The sequence below is a fragment of the Carlito syrichta genome, unplaced genomic scaffold (assembly GCF_000164805.1).
Source record: "Carlito syrichta isolate Samal-C Ts95f unplaced genomic scaffold, Tarsius_syrichta-2.0.1 Scaffold309824, whole genome shotgun sequence".
Taxonomy (NCBI): Eukaryota; Metazoa; Chordata; class Mammalia; order Primates; family Tarsiidae; genus Carlito; species Carlito syrichta.
In genome coordinates, this window is record NW_007253920.1 from 161,470 (window position 1) to 184,274 (window position 22,805).

At 42.5% G+C, this 22,805-nt stretch overlaps 1 protein-coding gene across 3 annotated transcripts in view; it reads right to left on the minus strand.

Annotated features, from left to right (window-relative positions):
* Nucleotides 1–22,805, minus strand: part of INSC (INSC, spindle orientation adaptor protein) — a 137,306-nt gene that overhangs the window by 68,858 nt on the left and 45,643 nt on the right. For all 3 annotated transcript variants that reach the window (XM_008067925.2, XM_008067926.2, XM_008067927.2), the window contains 3 exons: nucleotides 4,151–4,496; nucleotides 3,162–3,214; nucleotides 1,897–2,020 (listed from right to left, as the gene is read on the minus strand). In XM_008067925.2, coding sequence (XP_008066116.1) covers nucleotides 1,897–2,020; nucleotides 3,162–3,214; nucleotides 4,151–4,496 — 523 coding nt within the window. The remainder of the gene's footprint in view (nucleotides 1–1,896; nucleotides 2,021–3,161; nucleotides 3,215–4,150; nucleotides 4,497–22,805) is intronic.

Consider the following 22,805-nt stretch of genomic DNA (forward strand, 5'->3'; position numbering starts at 1 on the left):
ATCAATATATATATATATATATATATATATATATATATATATATATATATATATATATATGCAGATGAATAGTGGACAAAATTTCTCTTCTCCCACCCTCCACCAGGGAAGAGAGGCCAATAGGGGAACAGATTCTAACAGAGCACTAGCTGGTCCTGCTCAGTTCCCAGGCAGGCATCGAGTGACCAGATGTCCAGACCTGGCACTGAAGCAGAGGACAGTCAGGGAAGTGGGAGCATCGGGTCAGGAATTCCACCCTGACTACGGACAAAATGAAGAAAAACCAGAATAGCCCAAGAGGTCCCAACAGGCTCCTGGCAGGCCCAGGGAGAGTTTCCCAAGTTCTCGTGTCCTAGAACATCAAAGACACCCTAGCCCTTTGCTCCCTGGTAGAAAGAACTGGTGACAAGTTCCAAGCCCAGCTGGCTTTCATTTACAACCTGACTTAACGCTTCCGTTTTAGCCCTTTAATTGAACCTGGCACTTCTAGGCAAGTGGGCACAAGAATGGCATAAAAAGCAACAGCCAGCACCTGTACCCCTGCTCAGGAATTCCTCCAGGTCCTCTTCCCCATCACTAACTTCAATATTCTTTGCTCATCACTCCCTCGATTTCTGCACCCAATGTGGTCCCCATGTCCCATGGGTCCCTCTGGACTTGATGGTTCAATTTGGGGCAGGGGCCCAGCTTGACCAGCACCTGCCCCCATCTGTGACTGTCAGCATCGGCTCAGCAGCTCTAAGTGCCTGGTCTAGCACCCCAGCCAATGGCCCTTCCTTCCCTTTGCCTCCATTAGGACAGAGAGTGGCCTTTGAGGAACTTTCCAAGGTTGAGAGAGTGATAATCCTGGGACCAGTGGCACTGACATGGGGGGCAGGCCCTGTGGGACCAGTGAGTTTGGACAGGGGCAGGACCAGCTGGTGAGTCAGGCCAGAAAGGCCTGGGCCCTGGGCAAAAGGAGCCGAATGCACAGGGAGGAGAGAACGGAAACTCTGGGTTCCATCGAGAGGTTGAGCTTGGAGAGAAGCCGACATGGAAAGAGATTTGTTATTTGTGGGAGGCTTTTATTTGGTGGTGGGAAAAGAATGGCAAAAATGTAACACAATATTTCTGTAACTATAAATAACACGTAAATACCTTTCATAATGAAAACCTTATGGAATCTGCTTTACTGAGAGGCTTGTAAAATAGCAAAGGGCAAGGGAGGGAAATAACATGTATTTAACCCACACTACGTGCTAAGCACCTTCCAGACGTTTTCACTTAGTCCTCTTGTCTTCTGAAGAAGATTTCTCAATTTACAGACGAGGAAAATGAATCTGAGAGAGGTCAGGAAACTGGACCAAGGTCCCATAGTGAACCACAATTTCGTAGTAGATAGGTCAGGCTCCAGGGTCCTCCCTCTTTCTGGAATTAGCCACAAGCCTACTTAGAAGCAGGAGCTAGACTATGTGACCTTTCCAGATTCTTCTCTGTTGTCAGGATTTCCAGAATGGGCTTATTCCTTGCAGGTGCCTTAAGTCTTTCAGGATCATAAGGATTTGCTGGGTGCGCTACGAGAAATAACTCAACAGAGAAGATCTAGGGTGATGAGAACAATACTGAAAGTGTAATTGGGAGATGCTAGGCTCCGCCACTGCCTTGCCGTATGACCTTGCACAAGTCTCTCCCCTCTCTGGGCTCCAGTTCTCACATCTGGAAAACGCAGAGTTGGGTTAGATGCTCAGGAAACCTCCACCAGCTCTGACAGTTTTGTTCCGAAGATGCTGGAATTGACTTTGGTAGCCTGAGGAGGATGTTTCCCGAGAAAGGCCACTTTGACAAGCTCCCCCAAGCCTGGCTCAGCCCTTCTGTCTCCCACTTTTCCCACCAAGTGCCCACATGTGCAGCACTGACCTGCACCTCCCGTGTCAGGGCCAGCTCCAGCAGCTGGCTGAAGTGTTGTCCCAGGGTGCTCAGGGTCTCACTCACGCAGGCCTTCATTGACTTCAGGACATGCTCATTCTCAACCTGGAGACACCTGGGGAAAGGAAACCACGGGGTGGGTCTCTGGAAGGTGCATGCGGTCAGCCCAGGGCCATTGCAGGGAACATATCTGGACCTGCTCCGGGCCTGGTATGTGGTAAAAGTGACCTAGGGGGAATATAGCAGCTGCTGGGAGTCAGAGATGGAATATTCCACAGCTGGCTCATCTCCTGGCCCCATAGAGTTGTAGACAACCATCCATGTCGTCAGGAAGAAAGGACATCAGAAAGCAGAAAATCTATACCTCTGGTTGTCTACCTGAGAGAATCTGCCATCATTGTGGCCCTGGCCTATCTCCTCAGTGATGGTAGGTGTAGGGGCCAGAGGGGTGAGAAGCTGTGAAGAGTGTGCTGGAATGCCAGGTATTGTTGGTGCCCACTCTAAAGGCAAATGGCAATGTCTGTGGCTCTTTAAGAAATAATGTGCAGAAAAGCCTTGAGGATTTTCTTCCCAGAGAGGAGAAACAGAGGGGGATCAGGCTCCAATACACCCCGATGCCCTGAGAATGTTCCACTCGGGAAGGTGAAAGACCCCATGGAGCTCCAGGGAATGCCAAGGCCCAGGTTTTATCAGACACAAATGAGGAAAAGTATCAAAACACACCTGTATGTATACATGTGAGGCTGAGTGTGTATTTGTGTCTGAAGGTAAACGTACATATGTTTATGTGTGTGAATTTTGAAGAAGTGGGTGTGATTGCATTTCTAAGTTTGTCCATGATGTGTTTATATGTCTGTGTGTGAGCAAGTGAGTGTTTGTGAACATCTGAGTCTGTGTGTATGTGTGTATAAGGGTGTGAGTATCTGCTTTCAGTTGCCTTGACTCTTTCCTTGACATTGGGGACCAAGGGGGCTTCCCAAAGTTGTGAGAAACCTTTTCCTTGTCACTAACTCCTCAAAAATCCTCTTATGCCCGGGTCTCTCCTCTGACTTTTAACTTATCCTTACGGCCTGAAAATTGGACAGAAACTTTCAAGGGAATATTTTAATGGTTCTGATAAAAGTCAGAAAACAGGAAACTCCTAACCCAACACCAGGCCTCCCTATTCCAACTCTCCCTCTGGGAGAAGACGCCAGCTCCTTCCCCTGCCAGAGAGCAGGCTGGCAGACCCTGGAAGACCCAGGGTCCCGATTTACCTCTCTGTGACTGCTGAGAGCTCTGAGCATTTCTCCATTAGCAGCTTCTCGATCTGTAGAAAAATAGATCAATTTTATTCAATTCAATAAACATTGATTGAGGACCAGCTGCTGTGCCAAGCACCCTGAGGCATAAAGAGGAAGACCCGAGTAGTCAACTTGGGGAACAGGCACACAGTATGATACGGATGGGAAAAGAGATGCCTGTCAGCTGCGTTGGGAGCATAACGAAATAAAACTGAGCAATTAGTTATTCCGGGGGATCTAGGAAGCTTCAGGGAGACAGGGGCATCAAGTTGGGCTTTGAAGAGTGAATAGAAGTTTACTGTCTGCAAAGTGAAGGAAGGAAAAGTTTGAGGCAAAGGATAAAGCACTAAAGTGAAAAGTGAAGACAGAAGAAGGAGAAATAATGACAAGGGGACTTTCAATGGTTCCTGTGGGTTTTGAGAAGATTCAGAGTGACAAACTGTGGAATCAGAAAAGCTTCAGTTAAATCCCAGTCACTGCCCAACTTTGAGTAAGTTACTCATCTATAAAATGACTGTAATAATACTAATATTTTTAATCATCTGCTTTAAATGTTGTACATATAACAACTCAGTCTTCACAACAAATCTATAAAATAAATGCTATTACTATACCCATGAGGGTGAAGGACTTGGGACACAGAGAAGTTAAGTAACTTGCCAAGGTCCACACAGCGGAGCTGACATTTGAACTCAAGCAGTCTGCCATTAAAGTCAATATACTTAACTAAGTCACAGCTTCTCACAGTAGGTGTGTCTGCCTCACAGATTGTGTGGGTTACATGAGATACGTGGGAGAAAAAAAAACACCTGAAAGGTCCTTACTATCTGTCTTCCTTGCTTTATTGGAAGAAGAGACAGGCCCCTGGGGCAGAAGGGTTTTGACTCCACAGTTAAGACCCACTCTTCTCCGAGGCAGCCCCACTCTCAGCGCCCACCCACCCCCAGCCCAGGGCAGCAGACCTGGCCCATTTCCTGCGAGGAGTTCCTGCTGACAGCGCTGTACTCGCTGACCATGGAGCGGGCGTGGCAGGTGAGACGCACACTCATGCTGTGCACGCGAGCCCAGCGGTCCTGGGCCAGCTTCTGCCCAATCCTGCGCAGCTCAGTGCTGATGACCCAGCCCCGCTTGAGCAGCAGTTGCAGGGGGTCTCCCGGGCCTGGGCCACCCGCCAGGATGAGGTCACCCTGCGCATCCTCATCCAGGCTGATGGGCTTCGCCTGCAGGACGCACATGCACTCGCACTCGGTCATGAGCTTCAAGTCCTCCATCCAACGCTGGACCGAATCCACCTGCATTAAGTGCAGCCTGCAACCAGGAAACAGTACCATGAGGCTCTCAACACACCACAGCCCCCAAGGTTTCCATTCCAAGCAATCTGATGTGGGCTAAGCACCTATTGTATGCCCAGCACTGTTTCTCCCTTTCCTGAGCCTTCATATTCTAAATCATTTCTCATTCTCTCCACCTGACAGATGATAAGCCTGAAACACAGGAGTGTTGGGGGCAGGTGACCAGATTAACACACAGCAGCCAATAAAGTGTGACAGAGTAGCAGACAATCTATGCAATAAGGGGAAAATGGGAGGCTGAGGCGGGAGGATTGCTTGAAGCCAGGAGTTCAAGACTAGCCAGGGCAACATAGCAAGATCCTGTCTCTAAAAATTGAATAATAATAACCTAAATACCAAATAATAGTTATGTTAAGTGAGCTATGGTACAACCACAGCTATTGGGGTATACTTTTTTTTTTTTTTTTGAGTTGGAGTCTCACTCTGTTGCCCAGGCTGGAGTGCAGTGGCACACTCACAGCCACCCCAGCATGGTCGACCTGCTGGGCTCCAGTGATCCTTCCACACTTCAGCCTTCCAAGTAGCCAGAACTACAGGCACGTGTTACCACACCTGGCTAATTTTTTATTTATTGTAGAAATGAGGTCCTGCCAAGTTACCCAGACTGGTCTCGAACCTGCAGGCTCAGGCAATCCACTCACCTCGGCCTCCCAAAGTGCTGGGATTACAGGCTGAGCCACCAAGCCCAACCTATATACTTTTTTAAAATGATGCCTTCTAAAAGTTTATTGCAAAAAAAAAAAAGTGCATGTGCTAATAAAACAAAATGGGTAAGCAATATGAAAAACATACAATTATTACAAAAATGTTAAAAAGCTATGCCTAGGAAAAAGTATTTAAAGAAAAGACATTAAAATACTAAAGGCTCTTAATGGATGGTAAAAACTAAACCTTTTTTCATTTTTTTCAACTTTCCTCTAATTTCTAAATTTTCTATAGTGAGAATGCATATTACTTTTGTAATAGAACAAAATTAACTTTAGTCCAACAGCCTAAGAACATAGATTATACCCTAAGATCTCAATCAAATAAAATTCACTCTAAATTCACTTAGTCAAATAAAAATCAGTAATGTTAGATCATTAGTGAAGCCTTGAACATTTGTTGAGAGCTTTATATTTGTTCTTATATAAGTTCTAGGCACTGTGGGGAAAGCAGAGATGAAGATGTCAAGCCTTCGCTTTAAAAAAGCTTTGATCAACCTGAAGAATCAAGACAAACTAATGAGAAGTTAAAAGACGATTATTATTTGTCAATTAAAAATAAAACCTAAAACCAAAACACAACAAAAAAGGCAGTAACATGCACCACAATCCACAATTGCAAAGAAGTAGAGTCAACCTAAATGTCCATCAGTTGATCAGTGCATAATAAAAATGTGGCCCATTTACACTATGAAATACTATTCAGCCATCAAAAAGAATGAAATAATGTCTTCTGCAGCAACTTGGTTGGAATTGGAGAACATCATCCTAAGTGAACTAACACAAGAACAAAAAACCAAACACCGCATGTTCTCATGTATAAGTAGGAGCTAAACTAGGGACCTGCCAAGGCACAGAAAATGTTATAATGGACATTAGAGCCTCAGAAGGGGGAGGGTGGAAAGGGGGTTGGAGAGAAAGAAAAATCACCTATTGGGTACAACATGTACAGGCGGGGGTGGTGGGTACACTTAGAGCCCAGACTTCTTCACCACTACACAATGCAATCATGTAACCAAAAACTATTTGTACTCCCTAAAGCTATTGAAATAAAGAATAAAATAAAAAAATAAAAATTTTTAAAAGACAGTAACACATTTCACCATTATTTCACAACAGAAGCCAAGCATAGTTAATGATTAAGACTGAGCTCAAGTCCCTCCGTATTTGGCTTATAACAGTCATCTGATTAGTCTCTCTGCTCCCAATCTTACCTGTGCTACCAATTCATTCACTCATTGTACAATTATGTATTTGGTGCCTACAATGGGCCAAGTATTGTTCTAAGACCTAGGCTGTAGCAGCAAACAATCACTTCTCTTTTGGAAAGTTCTGTTCAGTGAAAGACCAGTCTATTTTGAAAATAAATATACACTTATATACTATGTTGGAGGTAGTAACTGCTATGAAGGAAAAGAGAAAGAAGGCTAGAATGTGCTGGAGAAGAAGGGGGAGTAGGCGTTACAATTTAAAATAAGAGAACCCTAGAAGTTTCTTTGAGAAAGCGACATCTGAACAAAGACTAGACACACTAGAAGAAGGCCATGTGGATATCTGGGAGTAAATTGCTCCAGGGAGAGAGAACAGTGAGTGCAAAGGCTCTGGGGCAGAAGTGTCCTCAAAATGTGTGAGGAATAGCTAAAAGGTCAGAGTAGCTGGAGAAGAGTCAGCAAGGATCGGAAATGAGGTGGCAGCAATGTGGGGAGAGGACAGGAGCAAACCCTGTGGGACTGTGCTTGGCTTTTATTCAGAGTCAGTATAGGATGGCTCTCCCCCCAACCTCCCATCTCCTGTGTGTGTGTGTGTGTGTGTGTGTGTGTGTCCCTCTGTCTCTCTCCCTCCCTGCCACTTTCTCATTCTTTATCTCTGTCTGTCTCCCCTATTAAAAAAAATTAGCAAACAAAGGCACCAACAAGGCCATCCTGGTACAGCAAAGGTATCAAGTAGGGTTGCACTATAAAAGGCACACTCCAATTTTTAGGTTAAAATCGTGTCTTTGTGTTTACAGCATTTTAATGAGAAGGAGCAGGCCTTCCTGAAAGATATAACTATCTGACTATAAAGTTTTTAAGTGTAATTTTTAACCACAACGTTTATAATGTTCAACTATGGGAATTGAACCTGTGGTTTCCTATGGGAAATTGCCTTCTAAATTGTTAAAAAAAAAAAAGAAAATCACCAATGGTCTTTCTTTCTTCTCCCTCCCATCATGAAAATAGCTAATATATTTTGTAAAGAATTTGAACATAAATATATATACTTGTATGTGTGTATATTTGTGTGTGAATCTGTGTATATATACATGAATACATGTATATGTATATATACACATATACACACATATATATGAAAGAGAGAGGGAGAACCATCTAAAATCTAAAATCACAGCACTCTGGTGTCCATTCCATTTTTATGAGCTCGTATTTAATGTCACATAAATGGATTCATATCACATGTACCCTTTGACTGTAGACAACTTCTAGTCTTCTACACTTTATTACCATTATTTTTGTCTATCCCCACCTTGACTGACTGGAGGTAACCTAGATGGTATCATTCCATATCTTTCTCCACACTTATATAGCCCTACACAGATTTATCTAAGTATATATACATTTATAGGATTTTCTGACTCATTGCTTGTTTTATAAATATGGCCAAAATATGTACACATCTTGCTGCATTCTTCTTTCTTAACATGGAAGTCTTTCCAAACCCTCTAGCAGTGTCCTAAAACATTCTTTTCAATGTCTGAAGATGATCCATAATGTGTGCATACTACAATTGATTAAACCATTTTTCCATTATTGGGCCCTCATTTTGCAACCCATTCCTAACCTCTATAAGCAATGCCACAGTCAACACCCTCATGTTCCCTATATCATATCATAAGTCTGGGGCACAGATTCCCAGGAGTAGAAATATGATTCAGTAGATGCTGCCACATTGGCTTCCAGAAGTCGCAGTGCTTCACATTTCCCCAACAATGTATTAGGGCTTTCTACATCGATACTGAAATATGCTATTCTCCTGCTTAAACCCTTCAATGCAGCCCAGACCATTGCCCCTTGAATAAGTCAAAACTGCTGAGGTAAAGATAGAAGTACTTCCATGATCTGGCCCCAGCCTCCCTTCCCACACATGTCCCTTCCTTTTTTTTCTTTAATTGTTGCACATTTAAAAAAAATTTTTTTTGAAGATGTGGGGTACAATTCAGGGTGAGGTATACAAATGTTTATTATGCAGGTACCCTTGTTGATGAGATGTGCCCCGCCCTCCCCTGGCAGTTTCTCACTACTGCCAATCCTGCCCTAGGTCCCCTGGCAGTTTCCAACTGCCAATCCCTTTCTTAGAGTATTATGATAATTGTTCAAGGTCCGCTTATGAGTGAGAACATGTGGTACTCAGTTCTTTGTTTCTGTGATAGAGCACTCAGTATTATAGACTCTAAATCCATCCAAGTTGTTGTACAGTTCATAATTTTGTACTTCTTTATGGCTACATAATATTCCATCATGTATATATACCACACTTAAGTCCAGTCCTCTTTCAACGGTTGATTCCTTGTTTTTGTAATTGTGAACAATGCTGCAACAAACACGCATGTGCTGGCATCTTTTTCTTAGAGTGATTTGAGTTCCTCTGGGTATATTCCCAGTAGGGGGATTGTGGGATCATATGAAAGGTCGATTTTTAGATCTTGTCTCTTCTTTATTTTCCTCCAACTCTTAGCAGCCCTGCCATAAACACACCCTCTACTCTACGGGCACATTCAATCTCCCTGTTTCCCAAACACACCACTCGCTTTCACAATGCCCTGCAGTCTCGAACTATAGTTCTTCCTCAGACCAGAATCCTCTCTTCTTCTTTCTACCTGGCAAGCTCCTGTTCACCCTGAAAGACCCAGATCTCTTGTCCCCTCCTTTAAAAAGTCTCAGATGGAACCCATCGGTCCCTCCGCAAGGCCCCAGTGTCTTCTACTGGAGCGCTAACAACATTCTATTGTAATTGGTGTATCTGTCTGAATTCTCAAAGTCCTGCAAGGTGCAGTCTCTTGTCTGACATATTGCCATAGCTTCACACATATCAATCACTCAGAAAGTGCATGCCTATAAATGAGTAGCCAAGTGTCAGGTGTGTACAAAGGGAGACCCCCCCCAAATGGAATTATCTTTTGGAGCACCAGGGTCCCTTTGTAGCACAGGCATCCCCCACTATGTAACTATTCTAGGAACCCATCTGCTAGTGTTATTGTGAGAGGCTGTGTTCAGTTTCAGTTAATTTTTTTTTTTTGGAGATTCTTTCAACATGTTTGCCCATTTCATGATGGGTGATTTACGAGTGTACCTGCCCACACCTTGCTGAGCAGTTTTTGACCAATATCAGCATGACCACCATGCTCCACCCTCCCTATTCACCTGACCTTGCTCTGAACTATTTTGTTTGTTTGTTTCCCGGGATGAAAAATCTTCAAAAGGAAACATTTTGCTGATGTGGAAGAGGTGAAACAAAAAACAATAGAAGCACTAAAATGTATCAAAGTTGATGAGTTCAATAACTGTTTTAGCAGCGAAAAAATCATCTCAGTAGGTGTATTGCATCAAACGGAGAGGACTTTGAAGGTGACTGAAGTTTAAGCATGTAGGAACAAATACACATTTTGTATAAGTAAGTTCCGGTTTTTTGTGTCCCCCCACCCCGTATTGTGAGACCTCTATACCTATGCAGAAGACTTCATCTGCCTCCACCACTCAAGCTACCCAAAGAGTGCCCCACAATCACTGACATGATGGGAAAAGAGTCACAGAAGATGATGAGAAAACATATAATCATTGTGTTCTTGAGGCAGCACAGAACTGGGAGGCAAACTGACCTAAGGGCTTTTAAAGGGCAGCAAGTGAACTAGTCACTCACACACTGACTCATTCATTTCATGAGTACTTTGCAGCAGACACCTGTTGATTTGTCTTCCCAGCATCCCTCCCTCCCTCTTCTGTTAATCACAGAGACAAGGCACATTGGCTACTTCCTCGGGTAGCTGTCCAGGCTTCAGCCTTTCTCTCCTCTTTGCTAAAGGCCCCTCCCCCCAAACACAGGGGTGGTCCCCAGTCCTTCTGTGGCCATGTCTGGGCTGTGTGAAGATGCCCCTGGCCAGAATTGGTGATTGACTCCTGGACCAAGCTGCACTAATCCGATTCCTTTCCCCAAATTGTGTAACTTCAAACCAAGAGTTATAGAGACAGGGAATTGTGTTACATGGGACACGTTAACAACGGCAACTTCAGTTGATCCATGAGAAACTCCAGGATCCCGTGGGGAGTGGAGAGGCAAGTCCAAGAGTTCGTTTCTCTTGCTTATAACCAAAAGGACATTTTCTAAAACACAAGTGCACAACTAACTAAGCAAAGTTGAGTCAGTGCCCTCCCTTAGAGTAAAGGTTTCCTGGGAATTCAGAAGAGGTAGTTGCCACTTCCAGCTGGAGATCAGGGGAAGGTGTCCAGAGGAGGTGGCCATAGGACTGTTTAGGATTTGGACATGTTAGTGTGCTCCCATGACAGTGGGAGCACATTCCAGGGTGGGGCTGTCAAAGGGGCAACCAGTTAGGTCCTGGACTAGAGCAGAACATTCCAGAAGAGAGAAAGCAGTGATGAGGAAAGCCAGAAAGGTAGACCATGGTCCTGAGCATGAAAAGTCTTGAATGCCAGAGTAGGGTCTAGGCATTTACACTCAAAGCCCTGAGAAGCTATTGGAGGATACCAGAACAGAGCAGCAGAGGCAAGGACCAATGAGGTCAGATGATGGGCAAATCATAGCATCTGGGACCAGCACGTGGTTCAAGGGAACCCTGTGTGCTGGGATGGGCTCTGAGCACACTTTCCTGAGGAAGAGCTCTGGGATCCCTTGAATGGAAGTGCTCGTATCTCCTTACCTCTGGTCTGGGGGGATTTTTGCCCTGTGGAATTCCATCTTGCAGTCATGGAAGAGGCAGGAAAGGGGGGAAAAGGAGTCAGAGCCACTGTTGCCTCAGGCCTGGGCCCACACTGTGAGGCCTGTTCAGATCCAAAACTCACATTTCCATTAAATCCTCCATACTATACTCACACAGAAGGCAAACTTGGTTCTTGCTCTTTAAGATATTTAAGAATTAGGAAGAAAGTGAGATTTCAGAAGCTGTGTTAATTAAATTCCTAGTTGATTCATCACTCTGCCAGTAGGAGCAGTGGAATGGTGAGACTATTGATTTTCCCAGGATTTGCGTGTTTGTGGATGTGAATACATCTGGGTGTCTACGTCATCTGGATGCCTGTATCTTTGTGCCCACACAATTGCTTAGATGAGTGTGTGTATTTTCAGTCCTTACGTTATATAAACTTGATGATTAAAAATGGAGAGGGGTGGGGCTTGTGAGTGGGCTACACTTCGTGACTCACTTTCAAAGAAAAGAGTATCGAAAGGGAAGGAAAAAAGTAACTTTACAATGGAGAAAGTTGGCAGATCCTACCTTAACCAAGTGATCAAGCTTAAGCTTACCAATAATAAATCATGTTGCTAGCATGTTCCCCTGATAGGAAATGATGTGAAGGGAACTTTGTCCTGTGGTATTCTTCCTCCAAAACATATAACTTCAGTGTCATGCAGAGGAAAACATCAGACAAACCCATACTGAGGAAAATTCTACAAAATACCTGACCAATACCCCTCAAAACTACCGAGATCATCAAAAATAAGGGACGACTGAGAAACTGTCATAGACCAGAGGAGACTAAGGAAATGTGATAACTAAATGTAATATGATAACCTGGGTGGAATCCTAGAACAGAAAATAGGCATTTGTAGGAGAACTAGTGAAATTTGAAAACAGTCAAATTTTCGAAGGGAAGCCCTTTCATATCCATGGGTTTCCCATGCATGGATCCAACCAACCATGGATGAAAAATATTCAAGAAAAGAATAACCATACAACAATAAAAATAGTACAAATAAAGATAATGCAAGACAGCATCTATCTACACAGCATTTACATTGTATTAGGTATTATAAGCAATCTAGAGATGATTTAAAGTATATGGGAGGATTGCATAGGTTATATGCAAATACTATGTCATTTTATATCAAAGATTTGAGCATCTTCAAATTTTGGTTTCCATGGGAGTCCTGGAACCAATCCCCCCCTCCCAAATGACTGCAATGTCTGGAATTTAGTTAATATCACTGGACCAGTACTAGTCTTTTAGTGCCCTGGTACATGTAAGACTTTAATCATCAGGGAAACTGGGTATTGAGTATACTGGAACACTCTACTCATTTTTCAACTTCCTGTAAATCCAAAACTATTCTAAAATTTAAACATTTATTTTTAGAAAATTGGATGGATGTAGGAATCCAGATGAAATTCTTCCCTTGCTTCTTCTCCAACCATGAGATGAGACTGACTGTCTCTCTGGTTTTATGTCATAAGCCTCACAGGAGGAAGATCTAGAGAGTCTAAACCTCAGGTAGAACCTGGCCTATGGACCAGGAAGTGGAAGCTTCCTCAAATACCCTGAAGTAGAAGCAAAAGTGGTCCTCAGTTGGCCTAGGGGTGTTCTTTCAGGGGAGAGGAACATGGCTAGCCCCAATGGCTTTTTATTCCAGCTGAGCCGGAATACCTCAACCATCCTACTGCCATCAAAGGCTGAGTCCCAGGCAAGCCTTAAGGACCTGTGCCTTCTGGGCTTAGCCACCTTGGGAGGATAGATGAGGCCCCTCCGACTGGCTCATGATGATTCTGCTCCTTCCTTTTCTTTTTCCTTCTTATTTTCTTTTTAGTAAATTTTTTTATTGACATTTAACATAGGTAAATAATAGTGAACAAATCATAATACGGAGCTTCAGTTCAATGAATTTTCATAAGGTCAACACATCCAAGAATCCAGCAACCAGATAAAGAAACAGAATTATTACCATTAACCTAAAGTCTCTCTTGTGTCCCTTTCTGGTCACTAACCAATCAGGATAACCAGTATTCTGATTTTTAACAACATAAATTTGTATTTTGAATAGTGTCTTGAACTCTTTGAGCCTCAATTTCTTCATCTACATAATAGAAATAACAATAGGACTTTCCACACATGGTGGATGGAAGAATTAAATTGAATGATGAACCTGAAGAGCTTAGCACATTGCATGACACAAAGGAGGTGCTCAAAAATGTTAGTTATCTTTGCTGCCCTTCCCTATATATAACAATGTAACACCTGTAACAATGACTATAAATAGAACAATGACTAGCTTGTATTGAGCATATTCCATGTGTTGAGCACCATGTTAAGTGCTTCACATGAATTATTTCATTTACTCTACAGGACAGTTGTCTGAGTTAGGTATTATCAGCCTCCCCATTTTACAGATAAAGAAACTGAGATGCAGAGAAGTAAAACCACTCAGGTTAAAAGTAGTAGCACTGAGGTGGAAAACCTGGTCTCTCTTACTCCAGAGCTGTTCTTAACTTCTGTGATTTACTCCTTCCCATGCTGCTCAGACCTTAAAATAAAAAAGTAGAGTAGGAGAAAGTTGGAAGAGGCAGCCTTAGCAGAGGGAGATGGGGAGGGCCATTTCCCCAAGCAAGAACTTCAGGGGCTGTTATGAGCAACAGGACGATTATGAACAGGAAACCGTGAGCCCCTGACTCTGTCTATAGCTCTGGAGGTCCCAGGGACATAATTGTTGCTTTCAGGCCAAACTCATTCCAAGCCGTCCAATGGCAGGAGCTGCCTTCCAGGGTGACAGTCTCAGAAATAAGGGTAGACAGGGCACCAGTGGGGAACGCACAATCTGGTTTCCATTAAGAGTGACCTTAAAATAACTTCCATTTCTAGAGATTGTTTAAACAGATACCTCCTCTTTCTCCCCAAGCAACAACCAGACATGCTGAGAAGAAGACATGGAGCAGACTAGTAAGCTTGTGGGTCCCTGGCTCTCCCACCCCTACTCCTAGACCCTAACAAGCAGACACATCTCGCTTAGATCCAAAACCACTTCTGACCAGGGCAGGGAGGACATTGGGACGTTCTGGCTCACCAACAGCTGAAGGGCAAAATGGGTTGGCAGTTCAAGGCTCCTCAACCCAGCCTGAATTTTCCCGGAATACTTTGCAACCAAGCTGCTCAAGTTGCAACTAAAACTTTGAGTTAATTATATAGTTGTCTTTAGCAAAAAATGATATAGAAAGAACTGAATGAAAGCAGTTCTGAGGTTACAAGGAAAGAAAAGTAAAGAAAATCCATCCATAATAATAACTAATATTTACTGAACCCATACAGTACTCAAGTTCGGTGCACTTGACACACATCATTTTATTTGCACAGTCACTTGACTTTGTGTACTCTCTTACTGCTTCCATTTTATAGATGAAAACACGGAGGTGTAGAAAGGTCACATGACTCAAGAAAACCAGAACTCCAAGCAGGCCGCCTGACTCCAGAGACTGTGTCCCTATTGACCACACTATCCAATTTCCCACCTGTGTCTCTCCTTCACCAGACTTTAAGATTGTCTCAAAAACAGGCATTATCTGATTCATCTCAGGATCACCTGCATTCAGCACAAGGCCTGACACATACTAGTTATCAATAAATATGTAATTGAATCAAACAACCCTGAGACTGCCTGGAAGACAGGAATTGTAAGCCTTGCCAAGCCAGCTGAAAATATTTTCTGAGCTTTCAGGGAGTTATGCAAGATGGAAATGTGTGTCAGGAACTGACACAAAGGAAACCCCTGAACTCACCCCATCCTCTGTCTTGAGACTACATTTCAGGAGATGTGGAGTCTGTCTTTGGCTGGGATATAAGACAAAGCACAGTGAGTTTCTTGCCCTGTGGCAAAAGTTTAAATGTCCAGGCAAATAATTAGATCCCACAAAAAACATGATAACAATTTTTGTTCTAAATAGAAATACTTGAACCAGATGTCTATAGAACTGAAGAACTGTTCATACAATACATTTTGCAACCATTCCTGTCTTCCACTAAGCAATGCTCTGGTTGGGTATAACCTGGACCCTAAGCCCCCACTGTCATAATTTTCAGAGCCTGGTCCAAATTTAAAAGCAAATGATGTTCTGGTGAGGTATGGATATATATACCCAAGCCTTCGGGAAGTACCTGTCCTACCCAACACCATTAACAAACATGAAATACTTTCAACTGGTTCAACAAAGTTTAAAACATTAAGCAGTGTCTCTCAGGCAGTCCCTCGTAAACCTGATTTAGTGAAGCACTGTTGACACTGACAATGTACCAGGCCTTGTGCTGGTGATCCCTGCCCTTAGGAAGCTCACACAGTCAAGCAGAAGAGACCAACATAAACAGTATAGCCCAACTTCTCTCTTATCTCATCATGATTGGCCATAAGGCTCTCTCAAATATTTTTAGGAGTCCCCAGAGTTTATTGCATATGTCCCCTCCCTCCAGAAAGAAACGGACTCAGTCAACCACAAAGGGGAACTGAATGATTCTTCATACTTTCTTTCTTTAGCAGCTTTACACTGGGCATGACCTTCGCTGCCTTGCCCTGCCATGTCCATGCAGCTTGGCTGCCGTTCCCTTTGGTGAATGTCATGCTCTCTGGGTTCTACTGGACATCTCAGAATATCACAGTCACCACTTACCTTACTGATACCTCTCCTGGGTACCACTGAACCACCATCAGCCATGCCACTGGGTCTTCTAGGTATTATATATATATTTTTAATATATAAAAATATATATATTTTAACGTGGGGTACAAATGAGGGTTAGGTAGACACACGGTCATCATACAGGTAAAGCGTGGGTATCCTTATTGATGTTATGTGCCTCCCCTTCCCTGGCAGTGTCCCACTACTGCCAATCCCTTCTTATAGTATTATGACAAATGTTCAGGGTCCACTTATGAGTCAGTACATATAATACTCATATCTTTGTTTCTGTGATAAATCACTGAGTGTTATAGACTCTAATTCCATCCAGTTTGCTGCAAAGTTCATAATTTTGTTTTTCTTTATGGCTGCTAATATTCCATCATGTAAATGTACCACATTTTCTTTATCCAGTCCACTTTCAATGGGCAGCACGGTTGGTTTTATGTTTTTGCTATTGGTAATAATGCTGCAATAAACAAGCATGTGCAGGTATCTTTATTGTAGAATGATTTGAGTTCCTCCAGATATATTCCCAGAAGGGTGATTGCTGGGTCATATAGAAGGTGGATTTTCAGATTTTTTAGATATCGCCACACTGTTTTCCACAGAGGTTTTACTAGTTTACATTCCTGCCAACAGTGTAGAAGTGTTTCCTTTTCCCCACATCCTCTCCAGCATCTGTTGTTTCTTGAGTTATTGATGATGGCCATCCTGACTGGAGTTAGGCAGTAACTCAGTGTGGTTTTAATTTGTGTTTCTTTGATGATTAGTGAGGCTGAGCAATTTTTCATATATCTGTTGGTTGCTCGTATGTCTTCTTCCAAGAAGTGTCCATTCATATCTTTTGCTCTTTTTTTTTAATAGGGTTGTTTTTTTCCTTTTGGCATGTTTGAGATCCTTGTAGATCCTGGATGTTACACCTTGTCAGATTTGCAGTTGGAAAATATTTTTCCCATTCCCTGGTCTGTCTCCCCACTCTCTTAATGGTTTCATTTGCTTTGCAGAAGATTTTCCAGTTTGATGAGGTCCCACTCGTCTATCTTATCTTTCATGGCATTTACTTTTGGAGAGTTGATCAGGAGTAGGTTGCCTATTCCAAATTCCATAAGGGAGTTTCCTACATTTTCTTCTAGGATTCTTATAGTTTGAGGTTTTGCATTAGGTCTTTGATTCATTTAGAGTTGATTTTTGTGTATGGTGATATGTAGGGGTCCTGTTTCAGTCTTCTGCATGTGATCAGTCAGTTTTTCCAGCACTGTTTACTGATAGGTTCTCCTCTCCCCATTGTTTTTTGGTGGAGGCTTTGTTGAAGATGAATTGGTTGAGAAATTGAGGTTTTGCTTCTAGAATCTCTTTCCTGCTCCATTGGTCTATATGCCTGTTTTTGTACCAATACCAGGCTAATTTGATTATTGTAGCTTTATAGTAGAGTTTGAAGTCTGGAAGTGTGATACCTCCCACTTTATTCCTTCTGCTAAGGATTGTTTTGGTTATTCGTGGTCGTTTATGTTTCCATATGAATTTCTGCATTGTCATTTCCAGGTCTGAGAAGAATGAGGTTGGTAATTTAACAGGTATTGCATTGAATCTGTAGATTGCCTTTGGTAGGATGGACAACTGAACAATGTTGATTCTTCCAATCCATGAGCATGGAATATTTTGGGATACTACTGCTCCCACAAGAGCATGAACTCTGGAGATACACACACACACACACACACACACACACACACACACACACACACACACACGTACATTGTATATGCCTGCTAACAGGCAATGTTATGTTAATTACTATTGGAGCAATTCTAATAAAGTTTTTTTACTTAAAAGTCAGAGAAATGAAAAAAATTCAGGAAAAACAGCAGGGATGGTAGCATAGTTTTCAGTATCTCCAAATCCCCACATAAAGATTGACCAAGCAGCTAGATAACAACTCCCTTCATAATGAATAATCTTTACAAAAATCTAGGTGATGAGGTATCCCCAAGAACTTAAAAATATAAGCAAGTTGGGACAAACCACCAACAGCTGTAAGACCTGCTTGGTATGATCTTTGAGAAGAAGGAAGCAATAAGATGGCGTCTGGTGAATATGAGAAAGAACCCTAAAACAGCTATTGCATGTTTACTGGAAAACACAGTATGACAATTTGAGATTTGCAGCTGAAACTAGAAAAAAGTTAGTCTCTCCTAGTTCCTCTGGGTGAGTTCAAGGTGTCCTATGAGCTCTCAAAACTGACCAACAAAGAACCTCTTCTACAACAGAGCACCACATTAAGGAGAGACTTCTGGGAGTGGAATCAGGATTAAGTAGGACAGGGACAACAGAGGGAAAGGAAAGAGATACTCAGATCAGGATGAGGGAAGGAAGTAGAGCTGGGAACACTCAGAGAGCAGGTCACTATATTTTTGGACCCTACACTAAAACAAAATAAGGTGGAGCTCTAGAAGTTAAAAGAGCTCTCCTGAACCCTGCCTCCCTCCAAAACTTCATTAAAACTAATCTCACTTAAAAATGAGCAACGGAAAATTATTGAAGTCTCATCCTATTTATTTTAAAGTCTCTTTATTTTAAAGAGAAGAAGCCGGGCTCAGTGGCTCAGCCTGTAATCCCATTCCTTTGGGAGGCTGAGGTGAGTGGATTGCCTGAGCCTGCGGGTTCGAGACCCACCTGGGCAACTTGGCGAGACCTCATCTCCACAATAAATCAAAAATTAGCCAGGCATGGTAGCGCATGCCTGTAGTTCCAGCTACTGGAAGGCTGAGGCAGAAGGATCGCTGGAGTCCAGCAGGTCGAGGCTGTGGTGGCTGAGAGCGGCCAATGCACTCCAGTGTGGGTGACAGAGTGAGATTCCAACTCAATTAAAAAAAAAAAGAGAGAGAGAAGAAAGAGCAGAATAATATCCCTACAATGAGAAAATGCCAGAAAAATGTACTCACAAAACAGACGAAAAACTGTAACCTACCATTTCAAAAGTAGTTTTAAATTTTAGGAAAATTATATAAGACACAAAAGAGATGCATAAATTCTCAGAAAGGAGATGTCCTAACTCAAGGAAGTATTATAAGTAAAAGGGGAAAGTCGTTTTAAAAACAAAGATTAAACAAGAATAAACACATAAGATAATACCTTAAGAAAAGCAAATGCAAAAATGAAAATAGAGATTGAAAGTATTTGAGAGAAAGTGACAAATATTAAAGATAGGTAAAGAAGATCAAACAAACACACAGTAACAGTTCCTAAGTTAGAAATTAAAGCACAGAAACAAAATAAACATGAAAAACTTTAAGTCAGGGAAACTTTTCCGAATGAGAATAAAATGACTTAAAACTACATACTGAAAAATTATACTACACACATGAAAACAGACATGCAACTCATATTCTTAAAAGATTATTGGACAGGAGAAAAAGAAAGAAAAAAGAAGGAAGGAAGGAAAGAAGAAAGGAGAGAGGAAAGGACTCCTTTGTGCATCCAAACATAAGTGCATGTTACTGATAAGAGATAGAAAATTATGCTATCATTTTAAGAGCAATACTTTATACTAGAAAAAAGTAGAGTTACATATTTCAAGTAGTCAAGGAAATACAATTGGAGCCAAGGATTTTACACTGATCCAAAATAGCTTTCAAGTATAAAGTGAAAAGGAACCGATGACAGAAGTGGTATTGGGCAAAAATCCTTCAAGAATAAGAAGATAAAATCCACAAGACTTGGACACTATTTATATAGATGATGAATGAGAGGTAATTGTCAAAGATGAAACCCAGATTTTTCACTTGAGCAGCTGAATGGATAAGAGAAACAAGTCTGGAAGACACAATAATGGATTCAGTTTGAGACATAATGAATCTAACAGACCTATCATCTCTTCTCTTCAAGAAATCCTGTTCCTCTTACTGGTCCTCCCATAAAATGTCATCCCACAAACTTCCATGTACTCCCAACATCCATACAGAGTGCATGGCCCACACATTCTCAAAAGTTCCAACCGGGATATTTATTCATTCATTCAACAAATATTTACTTAGTACCAGATATGTGCCAGGTACTGTTCCAACTGCCTGGGATACATTAGTAAACAAACAAATCAATGTCCCAGTCCCTGTGGAAGGCACATTAAAGCAGAGGAAACAGGCAATAATAATAAATACATAAAATTAAAAGTTACAGTATGTTAAAAGCAGAAAATTTCTATTAAAAAGTAGAGGTAGAATAAAGGGGATCAAATCACTCATGTGGAAAGCAGAGAGGTATGCTGTTTTAAATAGGTGGTCATGATAGGACGGGACTCATGGAGAAGCTAGGACATAAGCAAACACTTCAAGAAAGTGAAAAAATTTGCCATGCCAAAATATGGGTCCTGAGCATTGCAGGCAGAGGAAACAACGAATGTCAAGGCCCTGGGAGGGAATGTGCCTGGTTTGTTTGAGAGACAGTATGGAGATAAGTATGCCTAGAGTGGCAGGAGCATCAGAAAGATAAGTAGGAGGCAAGCTCAGAGAAGAGATCAGGTCAGAGCACGCAAGGCCTTGGAAGCCATTGGAAGTCCTTTGGGTTTTACTTTGAGTAAACAAAATATTTCTCAAGGAGTCTTGTCACCAGATATCAGCTGGGTCCACCTAGCTCAGACACTTCTCTATAACCCAACCTGGAAGACTCTGTCACTCAGAGCTTTATAAAAACAACACATAGTTTAATTTAGAATAACTTAACCTCTGCTATGCAGTGAGCTATAAACTGTTTACTAAACAGTTAATTTAAGCATAGTTATTTATGCAACAAGCTCTAAATATTTTACAGCATGGTTAGGCTATTAACTTCCAAGCCTTCCACACTGAGGCACTGGCAAAGCCTCAACTAAGTGTGACTAATGGACCTGTGGCTACTCTGACTTTGTTCAAATTTTCCAGTGTTTTCAGCGATCTGCTTCTGGTTTGCTTCTGTATCCCATGCTGAGCTACATGTTCACGGGCCTTTCTGTACACCGGGGCTTTTGTGTAAGTGGCAGATAATTCTCCATCTCTCCATTCTTAACCACTCCAAGTTCACATTTTAAGTGCAGGTCCAGCACCAGTGTGTGGTGCTAAGCCTTCTCTCTGATGACTCAGAGCCTCATCTTGTTAACTGTCAGGCTCTGGCATTATAGATGCCCTCTGACAGAGAAAACGTTATTAACACTCCCTGGCCTTTCATTAACTTGTGCCAACTGATTTTTTTAACCTCTAGAAAGGGCAATGTGCATGTGTCTTTATTGTTTCTAACTTGTCTCTGACCCATTAGTACAATACCAGAAACATTTGAGGAGGTTTTCTCTCCTTCAGTGGACTCTGCAAAATGCCCCCTGCAGCCATCCACGCTGGAAATGGCCTCTTTTTCCTTGTGCTTCTCTTTGTTCTCTCCCATCTCCATGCAATGACTCCCCAGCTCCAAGCTGTAGCGGTAGAGAGTTGTCACACTGATGTTGCCCAGAAATCCCTGTTTCACTATTCATCCTGCCCATTTAGCATTTGATATATGTGTTCCATATTACTTTCCGCTAATTTGACTGTTCAGTATAACATGGTAAGACAATGAATTCTACATTTCAGATAACCCCAGGGGTGCTGGAAAGGGGGAAACAGGGAACACCAATCTACCTGGAAGCAAATACTGGGAGTTATTGGTGATGGGGACATGGCTTATGGCATTACTGTCACTTGTCACATCCATTTCTATAGGTTGTGGCCCTCTCTCAATGCATAGGAGGATTTAAGGGTAGAGAAGGGATTTGAATACTCTAGCAAAAATTTTTTTTTCAGTAGGAGTCTCACTCTGCCACCCAGGCTGGAGTGCAGTGGCACGCTCACAGCCACCACAGCCTCGACCTGCTGGGCTCAGGCTATCTTTCTGCCTCAGCCTACCAAGTAGCTGGAAATACAGACGCATGCCACTATGTCTGGCTAATTTTTTGATTTATTGTGGAGACGAGATCTCGCCAAGTTGCCCAGGCTGGTCTCAAACCCTTAGACTCAGGTAATCCTCTCACCTCCACCTCCCAAAGTGCTGGGATTACAGGCATGAGGCACCGTGCCTGGCCACAAATCTTGTTTTTAATGTAGCATAGTTCTAAGCATACTGTAAGAGAAACTGCTGAGTACCTTCTACCTACCAAGCACATGGCAAGTATCTAATTTGTATTCATAGAAATGTTATTTAGTATCCCCATTTTACTGAGCAGGAAAAACTGAGGCTCAGTGAGGTTTCTACAGCTAGTCAATGATAGTACTGAGATTTCGGTCCGGGTCCGTCTGACTCCAAAGCCTGTGCCCTCACCACATCCCCCCTAATAAAACTTGCTGCTGTTTCTGTTTCAGAAAGTCAAGGAATGAATTTGGCTCCAGGTAACTGTTTCCAGTCCAATGAGCCAATGTGTACATTTGACAGCTGCCTTCTCCTGATGACTCAGAGCCCCATCTTGTTTACTGTCAAACTCCGGCATTGTAGATGTTCTCTGATAGAGAGAAGACGTTATTGACACTCCCTGGCCTTTCATTAACTCACAAACAACTTGTTTTTTTAACATCTATTAAGGGTATATGCGTGCATATGTATTGAGTATATGAATGAGAGTGAAAGTCAGTATGATGATCTAAGCAACCAGAACAGCTGATGAGGAGATGCCACCTGTGTCTTCCTCCCACTCCCACCTCTTAAGAGCTGTGTGCCCTCTCTGAGCCTCAGTTTCCCAAACTTCTCATTTCCCCCTCATTTCCAACCATTGTCTCAGCCACACTGAGATTTTTCAGTCCCTCTGCTGTGACTTCCAGTCTCCCAGCCTTCGCACATACTGGTCCCTCTCTCCCCTGTCCTCTTCACCTTGCTAACTCCTATGCATCCTTGATGTCTTGACCTA